Genomic DNA, 16,302 nt, shown 5'->3' with positions numbered 1-16,302 from the left:
CAGAAGTTACTGAGGCAAAGGTGCATGAGATAATCTGTAGCTCTGATAGCGGTAAAGCTCCTGACTTTACCTCTAATGTCAGAATATTCACTAGAGTATTTAAAAAGATGTTATTTGCAGGATATTTTCCAATTTGTTGGAAAAAGGGAACAGTTAAATTGTTATTTAAGGGTGGTGGGCAAGTATCCTACTGTTAATTCCTCATATCGGCCTTTTGCATTATTACCAGTTATTGGTAAGGCCTTAAAGAAGATACTATATCTGCATATTAATGACAGGTTGACATCACAACAGTTATTGATGGAGCATCAGTATGACTTTTAAGCATTTTTAAGAATAATAGTTATGGATATGTCTTGGGGATTTTCCTTGACATATCCAGGGCATTTAACAGTCTGTGGTGGCCTTCTGCTTTTATTTCAATTACAGAGACCTGGGTGTACCCAGGTCTGCATTTCATGTATGAAATGTAGGTAAATGCATAGTTATTTTAGGTATCAAGAGGTTCTACTTTGTGATGGACAAAGTGGAAAAGAAACTGTCTAAGGGTTGTCTCCAAGGTGTGCTAGGCCCCCTATTGAGGATTGTGGAGTTCTTTGATGCGGTTGGGGTTGCCCAGCAGCTGTTGTGTTGTCGCTTATGCCGATGACAGGCTGCTGCTGATCAAAGGATGTTCACAGAATGAGGATGAACTCTGCGTCTCTTGAGCTGTGGGGTTAATAGCCTGGATAAAACTACAGTGATGCTGCTAAATGTTTGGCTTTGGTGCAGCAAGTCCGTGTTTCAATGTTAGGCCATCAAATTTGGAATGTTCAGGTTGAGAATTACCTCAGGTACTCCTTGACAAAAATTTTTGTTTTAAGGAGCATTTACAGTAATGTTGCAAAGAAGGCCAGTAGTGTCTTCATTGGTATTTGATGTGTGGTTAATCTGGATTGTAGTCTGAATTTTAAGGACATGATGAGTTATCCTCTATAAGAATGTGTGAGGCAATTATGTTGTATGCCATACCTGTTTGGGCAGATAGGCTAAAATTTAAAACTTATAGGGACATTTTCTTAATGGTGAAAGGTGGTTACTGTACAATTTCTCATGAGGTTGTCCTGGTGATTGCTAGAGTAAAATCTATTGATGTTCTTGTGCCTTGGTGTAAACACTATTTCGCAAAGAATTTTGGTCAACTAAATCCTGCTAGAATTAGAAGATTGATGGATTTCAATTGTGGCAGAGTAGGTGGGACTGCTGATGGGCGTTACACACATGGTCTTTTCCCTGATGTGATGCAGAGCACCTCTTGGGTGTATTTTAACAAGTATATAACTCAATAAAAAACAATCTATTAATCAAAATACTCTCTACTTTTTTAAATATTTATCAATTTTTATGATCTGACCAGATTATCTTAAAAAAAAGTAATTCATATAAAATTAGAAAAGATGTAAAATGAGAAATTTTTCAATAAAAACAAGAAAACAAGTCCATGTAATTATGAACCTACCATCTGGTTTAGGAATGTCTTCAATGATTATCAAATCAGGGCTGTTTTGATTTGCATCAGTAGAACCAGCATTATCTTCAAATGGCTGTCTATCCTTGCGCAGCTGACGTTTATCAACATTTATACGACCAACCTTATTAAACAAACTAAAATAAAAAAATGTAATTAAAAAAATAAAATGCATAAAAAACGAGATTTAAATGAAATCTTGTGAGTTGAAATAATTTTATTAATGTTGTAATTTTTCTGTACCTGTACCTTACCTGTATCAACAAAAATACCAAAAGACTGGCAGTGATGGAATATGCCAAAGTTGTGTACAAAAAGTACAAAGATTCTTTGGACACATCATGAGGATGCAAGATTCTGGACTTCTGCAAGAGCTGGTACAGTATAATTTTGATTCTAAAAATACTAACAAAGGATGCAGATGGATCACAGGAATAACAGAAGATCTGAAGGAAATTGGCCTTACACATAAGACACCACAGATAAGATAGAATTAAATGAAAAAAAAAAATCAAGAACAAAAAACTTGCTTCATACTAACAACAAAGAAACTTGCAACACTAACATTTGAACACCAGAAAGGGTACAGTGATCGTAAACTCATTAACTTGTTCAGCATTAATAAATGAAAAACAGTTACAAAAAACTAATGAAATGTATGTATTACATACATTTTTTAGTTTTCAGGAAACATGCTAAAAGTTTATTCAATAAGATGGAAATTAGGATTAAATATTGGGCATGAATTTTTGGATAAATAATTGCTGTCTGCATAAAATAAATAATGCAATATAATAAATTTAAAAAATCAAAGAAATAGATAAAAATCAGAACATAGTCAATAAAATAAAGTTGTTCAAGTAAAAAACAAATCTTAAAAAATAAAAGTATTAATATAAAAACATTGATTTAAATAGCATTTTTGAAGAAATAAAACACATAGATATTCTAGCAATTCTATTGTTAATATTTAGCATAAATATTGTGTGCATAAAACAATGTAAACCAAAAAGCCAATATCAATGTAGGAAATTCCCAAGTGAACTTTTACATTGAAAAATTATGTAACATATAATACCATAAACACAGACCTTCACAACAGCATAAAAAATACACTGGAAGAAAAATGGATGAACAAAGCTGAATCAAATCATTTTTAGTATGATTCAAGAATCTGCTCCAAATCAATGTTCTAGAAGTACCATGTAGGGACGCACTCAAGAATATATGAAAATAATGGTGGTAAAAGTCAAATGTTACAAAGAAATATAATAAAAGGCAATAAAAAAAAGAAAATGTTTAATGAAAAGAATGGATAAGTTAATTTTTTCCATCATTTTTTTTTCAATATAGAAATGGGAAAGCTGTACAGCAGTAACAGCCATTAGTTTCCATACATTTATATTTGAACTGTGCCATAACAAACCCAGAAATCTGCACCTATTTATTTTAGATTAGTTTAGAACGGAACAAAGACATTTACCTAACAAAACCAGTTATAAAACTGGCAACAAAATATTATAAATTAATATTAAAAATCAGTAGTCATAACAAATCCTTAATATCCCTACCACAGCTGTAATAAAAAACTTCATTCTCCACAAATGATCTATGAGTGTGCTTTTTCATTGTCATGCAATTCAATTGTGCTCAGATTTATCAAGATTTAAGGTTATATCCATTTTATTGTGATGCAAGTTTTACAATAGATCTTCATCCTAGATAACTAAACAGGTACGAACAAACATAAAAATACATAATAATTTCTTTTAATATTTATACTGCATACATACCCCACAAAACAACCAATCTGTTAGCCTTTTAGCAGAGCACAACATGACTCATTTTTGGTTGTTTTATAAATAAAACAATCAAGTTTAAAAATGTTTGTTGAAACTTTTCCAATTTCTCCATTTTCATGAAAATAACAAAAGGCAACATCTTTTTTCAATAGGCTTCTCAAATACAGAGCTACTACTAACCTGGCATTTGGTACACAAGCTAGTGAAGGATAGTACTACAGAATGCCAGTAAGAAATTAGACGTGAATAAGTCTTATTCACATTTATTCTATTCTATTTTTAGACTTATTCTATTTTTATTTCTTTGCAAACTTTGTGATCAAGTACTCTCTCGCTTGTGCCAGTCTGCGTTTGATGTCTGCACTATTTTGTTCAACATTATATAACTTATTTAATGTTTATTTTATAACATTATAATAAACTCATTTTTGTTTTCTGAAAGGGGGAAAAAATAAGAAAAGTCATCTGTGAATCAACTTTTAAAAATTAACTCATTCCTTTTAACAAAATTATGCCACTAAAATTTTTCTTTAATTCCTGTACAGATTTTTCCACATGTTACTTGAAAAACAATGGAGCCAAGTTTCATTTAAAAAAAAAAAAAAAAATCACTCCGCTGAATTAGAGTTAATCTTCCTTCATCTTTTGCTCTCATAATTGCTACCAAAATCCTTGTGCAATTGTAGTAAATTTTTCCCTGGATTTAAGTCTGAATTTTCTTAAAATTTTAAATAATTATTTCCTTGTAACTATCAAATGCTTTCTCAAGATCTACAAACACCATGTAACATTTTTACAATGGCCTTCTAAAATCTGAGGATCAGAATAACCATCTCTTGAACCACTGCTGGCACTTAACTTGTCATCTAACTGCTATCCTATGCTTGAGCCAAACTGACTGAGTTGGCTTTTCACATTTACCTATTCTTACTACCTTTGATAAGGTAACAGTTAAATTTTTTTTTTAAATTAATAAAACCACCAAAGAACACTGGTATCCATCAGTATTCAAATATAAAAGTAACTGCCCTTACTAGGATTTGAACCTTAGAACTTTCAACTTCAAAATCAGCTTATTTGTGATGAGTTCACCACTACACCAATATGGTGGTTTCCTACTTACTATATTTTATTTCTTCAGAGTTTATCAATTTCAGATTGTAGAATAGCCATCATCTAAAATGATGTGGATAGTTTTTTATAATATTTCTCCTGTGTGGTTTTATGTGTTCTTCCAACTGTGATCTCTCATCCCATAAAAAATGTATTCGATCTGCACCTTTAATATAACACAGTTTAATATATCTTTATAGGCTGCATCAATTTTTCCTACAAATACATTCTTTTCTACGTAATTACACCTTCAACAATTTACCTTTTTTTTATTTCTTAAATACTGATACAATTTTCAGTCTCCATTATCTTTGCTGTTTTCATACTTTCTACATACACAGATCAGTTTTAGTATATTCCTCAGCCTTGGCTTTCCAACCTCAACATATTACAAAGACCCATAATATTCTTTAACTATTAAAAAAAAAAAAAAAACAAAGCTATATTTTCTTTTTTAAAGCTGTAAAGCTAAAGTCTGAATCGCATTAACATGTAATGAAATTATTATGAGCACAATGTGGATTTTCTTACAACATGTAAACATATTAGTACAATTAATAATGGTTTGTTACTAAGTGCTACTAACTGTCCTGCCTTTTAATCATAATAAATACACAAAGAGTTAATTTTGATGATCTGCAGGAACAAGTTTGAACTACATAAAGCTTGAGAACAGTAACTTTATCTCATTTTATTGTTTAATTTTTCAGTATGCTACCATTTAATTTAAGAGATTAATTCAGTGTTGTATACACAAAAGATAACTCAACATGTTAAAATATTTACCTCTTATTGGCTGGATTTCTTTCAGCATCATTTGGAGTAGTAGCATCAGGCTTGACAGCAGTAACTTCATCTTAAAATAATAAGGAAAAGCATATTTATAGTTCCTTACACTGCTTTTGCATTTTTATGTGTAACAAGAAGCTCATTTAAAATTCATTTCCATTACCTTATAATAAACGTTAATAAATGAACAACCAAATACATGTAAATAGAACTTGCTAATTATAGACATTTTCAATTCTAAATTCATATTCTCAAAACTGAAAAAAATCTTAAATGATATAATCCTAAGTTCTCTATGAACTGACTTTAATACACATGACTTTTACTAAAATAAATTAAAAAGATAACACATCTGTCCTGTTCATTAACTACTTAACAGTTCATTTTATTTTTATATTATTTAAAAATTTTAATTACTTCTAATAATTTTTAGTATTTGTAATTTCATCTTGTTAGATTTTCTTAACATGGGATTTTAACTTTTAATGGATAGATCCTAACCATATATCATACTGAAGAAAATGCAATTATGAATGTTTGATAAAGTTAATACTGAAACCGAAGCCTTAAGAGATAAAACTAATCTTACAGTAAAGTAGTGAAAATAAAAATTAACACTGTAATGATCAATCTCACTATAAAACAACAAACATTAAATATTTATCCAGCAAAATGTTACAAAAAGCAGAACTAGAAAGCGTACAAAACTACAAATAGCTAACCTCCTCCTCTTCAATGATAAATTATTTTATGTAAGTTCACTAAGGTAAAAACACAAACAAATTTTAACAACTTTAATCAGCAGTAGTATTAATGTGAAACTTTTTACTCCATATTAATAGAAAAAACCTTTTTCACATATTTTGGAATAGGCTTATTATAAATCAAAATTTAAATAATTTCAGCCCTATTGTGAATTCCCCAGGGGCACAGTACAACACCTAATGAGGTATAATTTTCATGCAATTTTGTCAAAAATACATTAATTTTCAACATAAATTTAAGCAATTTAATTGCTCTCATTCTCAGACATTCAATGAAGAGTGTAAAATTTAGTCACAATCATATACCTAAAGCACTATTCAGCAGCAACATATTTCTAGCAGCACGCCTGAGAATAAAATTATTTAAATAAACAAAACAGGGACTCATTATTGATACTAAAATAAAAAAATCTTTCTTTAAAAGGTGATTTATTATTTACTGTAAATAGTTTTATCTAATTTAAGTACAATTAACTTTCGTATTAATAGAAATAATTGTATAATACTTTATAATACAAAGTGTATTATGGGAGAAAATTAATAAAATATTATTTACATTAATGTGCAAAACAGCAAACAAAAAATCAGTGGCCATACAAAAAAATCATTGGTTATATAAAAAAAAATTGTAATACAAGGATAACTTTTAAGTAAGAATTATTTTATATATATTAATAGCACCGGTTGACATTTTGAAATGAATAATTGTAATTAACATTTTTTACCTTATCTAAGTAGCACTGAATATGTATCAGACATTTTTCAGTAGTATTTCATTAACCACGTACATTTCCAATCACACTGATTGCAATGGTACAATTAGCAATTCATTCACAATGAACCACTAGGTGATGAAAAAATCATTTTCTAATAGAGTTCACTTACACCTGTTGATTGAGGTGTAGTAAATGAGGTAAACCTAGTTATAATAAAGAACAATTGGCTTTCTGTTTGAGCTGTATCTGTTCCATGCTAAAAACATAATATCCAATTGCAAACGTTTTCAATGAAAGGCAATAGGCGGCCAACCTTCAGCGGTCCAGATTCAATGCCAAACTGAATTGAAGGAACTTCTGGAGAGAAACAGCTTGTGACCAATGATAACTTCCACTAACAGACAGCCAAGCTTTTAAGCATAAAGATCATATAAGTTCATCTCTTGATGACAAAATGTGGTAGAATGACAACAGGGGTTGTTATGTTGAAAAATAGCTTGACACATTTGCATAGTAAAAACAAGAATTTTGAATTACAATGAATTTTTATCAGTTCATGACAAAACTATTCTTACTTTGAAAATGATTTGTCCTCCATTCTGACTAGAAAAACAAAAATTGCTAAATTTAATAAATTAAATCTCCAGTTGAAGAGTTGCAAACTGATTTCTATAGCAACATAGCACTGTAAAAATCACCACACAGTCACAATTTCATTGCTCAAGTAATACGTGGTTTTATATATAGAGGCAATTGTAGTGCGTTCTACCAGTTACAGGGTTCTGCCAATTTTTTTACAAAACCAAAAAGTAAACCTGCAGCCAAGATCCACATTTGGCTATACCTATGCATAGTTTATGGTAAATAATGTATTACCATAATGTGCACAAGGAGCAAGAAACAGGGTGACATTTCATTTTTGAGTGATACATTTTTCTTAAAAACTGAATGTGCCATTTGTGATTAAACGCTGTGTCACAATTGATCAAATTGGTGAGAATTTTTATTAAATTTCAAGGTTCACTCTTTATGGAATTGTTACAGATAAATTGGGTATTCATAAGGACTGTGCAAGATGCAATGATACAAATAGAATTTCTTGACAATATTGTTACTGGGCATGAGACTGATTCAGGTCATCAATATTGACACAAAAGAACAGTCCAAACAATGGATACACACACACATACTCATGGAACAAGCCCAAAAATTCTAACAAACCAATCTGAGCAAAAAAAAAAGATGGCTACCATGTTCTGGTTATCTTAAGGAATTTTATTGGTAGAATAAGAAGCCAGGCTTGACAACTACAAGAGACATTTATTGTGAAACATTAACGTACCTTAGGAGAGCAATACAGAATATAAAGGGCAAGAAATGTTAAAGGGGATAATTTTTTTTCATCAGAATGCATGGCCTCACACCACCGCTAATGCTAAAAATGTACTAAAGTTAAAGTGAGTCAGGAAAAGGATTTTTCATATGCTGCAAATTTCCATTCTCACAGGGCAAAATGACCAAATCAGTCAATGCCGGTCATCTCAACAAAAAAAAAGTTGAGTGGGAGGAGATTTTTCATCATCCCCTTACAGCCCTGATTTGGCACCATCCGTTTTTCTCTGTTCACAAAATTGAAGAATTGGCTGGCTAATCAACACTAAAAAAGCAAACATGATGGATGGGGGTCAATGAATGGATGGGTACTTTAGCGGCACCATTCTTTGAAGAGGGACTATACAAGCTGCTTGAATATGACAAGTGCTTGAATTTAGGCAGGGCCTATGTCAAGAAGTAATGTAAACATATATTTAACTTTTGTATATAATTTATTTTAATTATTCTCTTTATTTTTATTACTTGACCAGAGGTTATTTTACAAATAGCCCTTTCGTATTTTTACATTTAATTAATAGTAATGATATCTTTAAAAGTAATATGAACTAGAATGTCTTAAAACTTTTGAAGAATGAATATTTAAAAATTACAATACATATTTATAAAATCATCAGCATACTCAAAATAACTACATTTAAGATTTTAAATTGTAAGCCAAAGTAAAGCAAATTATTATCTATAAATTTTCATAGTCAAAAAAAAGTATTTTAATGAATTTATACAATTAATTTAATTTAATTTCAAATGTATACAAAAGGGTCATCGCCATCTAAGAACCATCTAACAATACATTCATAAAAATAAAAACAAAAATTAACAACTAGAATTAAATACCTTCATTATAAAACTGTAATTTCTTCATTTCAGCCCAATCAACCATCTTAACATAGTCGTCATGCATAGTTTCCCTAATAAAAGAAAAATTATAAAAATCTATTAAATCCAACAAAATCATAAATTTTCCAATTAAAAAATGTTCAGGCACATGCAAAAGCAAGTAATGGACATTGAGGGAACCAGTGGGTACTAGGGTGTGAATTCCAAGCATCACACTTTTCATGCACTTTTTACTAGAAAAAAAAGAGCGGTTTTTTAAAATTATAATTAATTTTACAATTAATTCCTCCTCATCTGTAGTTAACCATGTCCTCCCAGATATCTGCAAAGGAATAAAGTCTAAAATTTAACAATTAGTTAATAGCGAAATCCAGCATTCTTATTAACTCAAATTAAAATGATATTTTAAGCATCTTGATATTAAATTTGTGAAGTATTACAAAAATAGTGAAGCATACATAAGACAAAAATACTAATTTTTATTGAGATGATGAATGAATATGCAATTATTTCTCCCTTTCTGTAATTTGAAACCATTTACCCATTTGCATAAATAAATCTGCACAATAGTCTGTGTAAAACTGTATACTTTCTGACAAGGTATGATTGACAGAGGTTAAATAAAGAAGTCCAATAGAAAATTATAATGATTAACCTCTATAAATTAATTTTTTGAAAAATTATTTTTGCAATTTTTATAGGAAAAATGAAGTTTATTTGAAAAGATAAACTTCAACATGAACTATTAACTATTATAAACTTCTATTCATTACTTTGAGTTTTTTAAAAAAGTACTAATTTACCTAGCAAAAAACCACTCATTTCAGCCATTTAAGGCAGAAATAAGTAAGTGTTTTTAAAGGAAATACAGTTTTAAACTAATAATTGTTAAAATTTGGTAAAATATTAATAATAAATAATATTAATTAATAATATTAACAAATGGGAGTACAGGTAATTTTTACCTCACTAAAATCTTGAAATATATCTCACTAAAAATTTTGAAACAATTTATCTACTCTCAGTAAAAACAACAAAAAATAATTATTTAAAACCTCAAAGAAACACAGTAGTATAAACAAAAAATATCACCCAGATGTGAACTTCCAAATGCAAAACACTGCAATTTTAAAATTCATTGCACAAGTGCAACACTTCACAAAAAGATTGGTTTAAATTCATTTGGAACTACTGCAGTTTGTACTGCAATCATATTTTTACACCCCTTTCCATTAATAATGTGAGTACAATTTCTTTGTTGATATTATATGCCTTCATATTCCACCATAAATCATCTTATTAATAAAATATAAATAGTTTTTGTTTCAGTTTCAATTTCCCACTTATAGGCTAATCAAATAATACACATTTATGTTCGTTGTTGATTACCATAGTTTAATTAATACAAGGAACATTCAATAATAAGAAATTGATGTAGAAAAAAAAATAGTTCATATATTGACAAAAACCTTTTGAGGGTCAAGCTGACAACAACCTTGGAATCACATTTAATCAGCTGTTCAATCATAATTAAGCATAACCTCTTTTGTTGATTTCAAAATGTCAGCTTCGCTTGAAAAGTGTACACCCAAGAGCAACATTCAATGGTAAGATTTTTGCTATCAGGTGTGAAACTGGCAGAAATTTACTAAAAAATGTTAAACAGTATGGTGAAAGTGTTTAAACCGCAGTAACATGAATAAGTGGGTGGAACACTTTAATTTGGGCAAAATAAGTGTGATTGATCTCCATCACTCTGAAGACCAGTTGAAGTTTTGACAACCACACTGCAAAATCGCATAAATTATTTTATTCCCAAAGATAGGAGGGTCAAAATTTCCAAAATTGCTAGTTGTGTAATATTAGTGTTGGAACCATGTATTCTATCATTCATGATGTGCTGAATTATCGCTAAATGTGTTCAAGATGGGTTCCAATCCAAGAAAGTTGACTTAAGCCCATAATACCCAAATTCACATTTGTTCTGAGCTCAAAGAAGGATATGAAGCAGAAGGTAATGGACTTTCTAGATCATATAAGACACCTCACCCAGTCCAATTTTCATTTGTTCAACCTACTCAGAGACTTTTACGCAGCATGAAGTTCTATGACAACCAAGCAATCAAAAATGTGATACACAAAGCAATCAAAAAAGTGATACAGGAATGTTTGATGTGGGTTGTAACTTGCTATTTTTGAGTCAGTTACATCTTTTAGGCATGAATACAATCATATGTACAATGAAGGCTCTCTCCCCCATGAAAATAACTGCAATGGGACAAACAACTCAAACTGAAGTAAACAAATCCAGGACAGCCATCAGTGTCTGATGAAACAATTGAAGCAGTGGGAACCAAATTTCTTGCATAGCCTGAAGAAATCCATATGGAAGTGTTCTAGATGGTTGGTCATTCCTAAAACAGTAACATTTCACTGCGTACAAAATTCAGGTGTTTCAACAACTTTATTTTACAACAAAGTTCTTTTAACAACTTTATACAAGGTTCATTTTCAGTGATGAAACACAGTTTCATATTTCTGGACAAGTATATCAGGCATAATAATTTTCATATATGGGTACTGAACCTCCACATGCCGTTATTGTACATCACCGTGACAAGGAAAAAAAGTGAATGTGTGGTGCGCTATTGTAAGAGAGAGTTATTTCCCGTTATTCTTTTTTTCAGCAAAAAAGAATAACAGGAAACATCTTCCTGGATATGTTACAAGAATATGCAGCTCCTCAAATACCGAAGGAATTCCATTTTCCATTATGACATAACGGGGAACAACTTTCTGGATATGGTACAAGGGTATGCAGTGCTTTAAATACCGGAGAATCCCATTTTCCAGTTAAGATTGGAGTTCATTTGCCGCAATTTGTGGAGGATTTTTTTGACAAATTTTGAAGGATTTTCTAACATGCTGGTTGTCATCTGCAATGTATGGCAAGACTAAATATACTCTTGATGTCGGTAGGCAACTAAGGGAGCACACACCAAAATCGACTGAACAGTAAGAAAATTTGATTGTTTCTTTTTCATTTAATGTATAGTTCTCTCTACATTGCTTTGTTCCAAAGCTATAACCCATTTACAACGTGGATAGATAAAAGATATCTATCTTTCCAATATATAAGGAGGATAATGAATGAAAGCCATATATATATATATATATATATATACATAAAGAATTATATGTTCAGCTCAGCTGAGGTCTTTTTCCTGTACCTGAAATGTCTCCACGAGAACACCTAACAGAATAACAGAAATAGATCAAATATGAATTAAAATGTGAAATATATTTCGTATCAATTATGAACTCACAACATAGAGAAAAAGAGCTTCTTTATCTTCTCTTAGATTTTATTTTATTTTATTCTGACAAAAAAAAATGACGACCAGTTTCAGGTAATAAAGTAGGAGGAAACCACATAAGCAGTTCAACAGCCATGGATTATACAACGAATGCAGATATAGATTTACATGTCTTGGTTCTGTGTCTGATTTTGCATAAATTGTATGCATAACATTTCTGTTTGATAATTATTTGAAAATATTAGAAATACAGTTAATTATATAATATAATTAATATAATATAAAATTATATATATATATATACATATATATATATATATACATATATATATATATATATACATATATATATATATATACACATACACAGTTAATTAATATAATTATAAAATAATTTTGGAGAAATGAACATTATCAAAAACAAAAAAAAGAAACTGCAAAGATTTCACAAGAGAGCATCAAATCATTTTATTTAGCTCAAAAATTAGTCATTCATATAATGAATATACTTATTCATTATATTACTTGATTGTACAAATATACTTTCATAAAAAATTAACTAATAGTGAATTTGCTTTGCTACTTTCACAGTGACTATTCTTTTCTTTTTAACAGTCTATTCTCTTTAAGTGTTTATTTATATTATGTTCATATTTAACAAGTAACTATTTGTTATAAGTACAGTCAGATAGTTTTTTATAAATTAAAATTCATGATTTTCTAATTTGATATAGTGGACTATAGTAAGTAAAATCATCATGACGAATAATAGTCATGCACCAATTTCTATAGAATGTTATCTTTCCCACTCTTAGTTTGATACAAATATATAGAAAGCTATCAAATATACAAGGAGGATAATGAATTAGAGCCATTCCATAGCATTACTGTTCACATCTACTAGCTAACAAAGTTTTACAGTCAAAGAATACAAGCTGATGGTGACTATTAGGTTATAATTTATACTTTTGACTTGCAGTTAGTTTAAAGAATGTTCTTGATAAAATATCGTAATGTAATATTCTAGAGATAAATTAGGTAGTATTGATACAATAGACAACACAAACTTCATCAGTAACTTTCTGATGAAATCATTATGAGATTTACTATTTCTTTCTAAATCATTATGAGATTTTAAAAAAGTTGTTAAAAAAAATACAAGTAGGAAGAACAGTCCACCTTTGATAAACAAAATACATATAAATTGGATAAACTCATATCATATATTTTATTTTTAATCACATCTCTTTTTAATCAATCATCTGTTCTAAAAGTTGAGAAGTATTGCTTTAATTTTGGCTTACAGTGAATATGTTAAATTCTTATTCTTAAGCTACATCATACTCAACTGGGGATCATCTAGTACTGTGGGAAAACAGTAATAGATGCAGAAGAAATTCAGTGAACTTATGATAGGTACAGAAGAACTAGAAGCAACCCACCGGAGGTTAGTCTAGGGGTGAACACGTCTTCCCAAATCAGCTGATTTGGAAGGCTTGTTCACCCCTAGACCAGCATTCAAGTCCTAGAGTTCCAAGAGTTCCTAGAGTTCAAGTCAAGAGTTCCAGCATTCAAGTCCTAGCAAAGTCAGTTATTTTTATACGGATTTGAATACTAGATCGTGGATGTCGGTGTTTTTCCTCCAACGAACACAGACATCCACGATCTAGAGATGTGAGATGTGTGGGTTTCAATTAACCACACATCTCAGGAACGGTCGAACTGAGACTGTACAAGACTACACTTCATTTACACTAATCCTCATCATTCTCTGAAGTAACATCTGTATAAGCAACATAACGTTTTTATACGTTACATGAAAGAAAGCAGAATTAATTTGTGACTTTTAATAATATTGTTTAAATTGTTTAATAAAAAATAAAACTTTAGGATGGGATGGTGTAAATATGCAATTTCCAGGAATTTATGATTTCCAACTAAGTTCCAATTCTTGATACTTTACCCTGCTGCATAGCATGGCTCATTCACGCATACATATTTCAGTTGTGATTAGCTACATAAGACTCAGGCTTCCAACATGAGGTAGGCAATTGCGTTACAGTTTATGTGTGGTGTACTTGTAGTAAAATACACTGAATATTAATTTACTAGTATTAAATTTATGGATGTTAAATATTTATTTAATATCGTAACCTCTCTATTTTAATATGTGTAATATTTACTTTATGGTTATGAGGTTTTCAATTATGATGCTGTACCAGCATTGTTATGGCAGATCATGACATAACAATGGCACGATTGTTATGGTACAGTATGATCATACTCACGTATGGGTCTGATCTTCAACAGACCCACATCAGGCTCTGTTTCATCACATTTTGATTCTATTTCACTGTGATTCCACATACTAAGTCATAAGATTGATTATAAAGTTAATAACAGTATAATAACAAACCTGATAATTATAGTCGATAACATATTTCAACAAAACATTTTATTTGTTATTTTTTTAGAAACAATTTTTGAATAATCATTCAATTTTGAATTTTGACAAACAATTTTTGTTCTATCACCTCTAGTAATTTATCAATTTGCATTAATGGACTTATTTGATTTATTTGATTCAAGATTTTTCAACAAGTTTACTAAGTATTTATTATTATTCTCTAATTCAGTGTGGGTACTTTTGTCATTACACATAATTAATTTGCTTATATCTACATAATTAATGGTAATTAGAGGGTCCAGAGCATTTAAATTAAATTGATAATTTTTAAAGCTAAAGAAAGGGAGAACAGATTATTCATTCTTGTCAGGGGTATGAGAAGTTACTATATTAATACCATACTTAACATCCATAATTTTGTGTCCAGGTGAAATGTTTTTATGGAAGATTGGATCTAATTTGTACAATCACACTAAATTAAAATTTATGTACGTCTTGAGAGTCATACATTAAAACCATGCATTTCAAATCAGCCCAAATTACTTAATAAAAATTTCAATTTACTAAAAAAATATTTTTGAAAATTAGGAAGTAATGTGATGTAACTGAGTGATGGAAGCTAAGCAACTATGTGACTGCTACTAACTGAAGTTCACTACCCTTATGAATACTTTGATAGATTCGTTTGTAAACCACTCTAAAGTAGTGTTATTCTGTACTAATAAGCAAGTAATGTTTATTAATGTTATATTGTAGTATATATTCATATTATGTATTGATTTTTATGCACTAATATTTGACTATAGTTTTTACACCATAAGTGATAACATTCATGAAATAAAATGAATGGTAATCTCAGAATGATCTTTTTACTTACATACATTTTATAAACCTATTACACTTATAATTATCTACTTACAACACAATAAAAATGAAGAAAACCATACTTAACTAGCAACACTTGCAACATAAATAAATTGTAAATTATGCTACCAAGAAACAGAATACAATACTATGGTTCAGAAACAAGTTCATTCAAACCAGATCCCAAAACTCAAGAGTGTATCCATTGAAAATGTTTCAAAATCAAAAACCTTTTTAAATAAAAAATTCACTCTAATCCAAAATTTGCTTGAGAAATTCAACCAGTGAAAACTTGGGTTAATTATAGAAATTGTTTACAAGAAAGTTATAATGGTTAAAAAAGTTATAATGAAATAAGTGTTATTTCATAGCACTTAATGGATAATCAGTAACAATCCTTATAGAGAAATAATTCTTACATAAATATCAATATACAGTTATCACCTGAAATGAAACTCCTCCTCTATTGTACGTAACAATTCCATTTTTTTCTGCGGAAAACTATCTGCATTACACTGCCTTGGCTTCAGTCGTCCAAACTTTGTTTCAATTCGAGAAATTATTCTACTTAATATAATTGAAAATCCTTTTTTATATTCTGATGACTTTGGTACAAGCACTAAAGCATTATATACTCCAGTAAAATAGCTTTGCTGAAAAAAAATAGTAAAATAAACAAGTTCTTAATTCAGTCTAAAACAATCAACACAGTCAAAAACAAGTATCTAAATTCATTAGCTAAATCTTTACAATTTTTATGACATCTGTAAGCTTATCTTTAGTAAAATTTC

At 29.7% G+C, this 16,302-nt stretch overlaps 1 protein-coding gene across 2 annotated transcripts in view; it reads right to left on the bottom strand.

Annotated features, from left to right (window-relative positions):
* The window catches only part of LOC142334478 (uncharacterized protein CG7065-like), a 76,226-nt gene that overhangs the window by 12,669 nt on the left and 47,255 nt on the right, over positions 1 to 16,302 (bottom strand). For both annotated transcript variants that reach the window (XM_075382540.1, XM_075382542.1), the window contains 4 exons: positions 15,956 to 16,164; positions 8,921 to 8,994; positions 5,209 to 5,278; positions 1,499 to 1,644 (listed from right to left, as the gene is read on the bottom strand). In XM_075382540.1, coding sequence (XP_075238655.1) covers positions 1,499 to 1,644; positions 5,209 to 5,278; positions 8,921 to 8,994; positions 15,956 to 16,164 — 499 coding nt within the window. The remainder of the gene's footprint in view (positions 1 to 1,498; positions 1,645 to 5,208; positions 5,279 to 8,920; positions 8,995 to 15,955; positions 16,165 to 16,302) is intronic.

Source organism: Lycorma delicatula, chromosome 1 (genome assembly GCF_047948215.1).
Source record: "Lycorma delicatula isolate Av1 chromosome 1, ASM4794821v1, whole genome shotgun sequence".
Taxonomy (NCBI): domain Eukaryota; kingdom Metazoa; phylum Arthropoda; class Insecta; order Hemiptera; family Fulgoridae; genus Lycorma; species Lycorma delicatula.
Note: the sequence above shows the minus strand (reverse complement) of the source record. Positions and strands in the feature narration are given on the sequence as shown.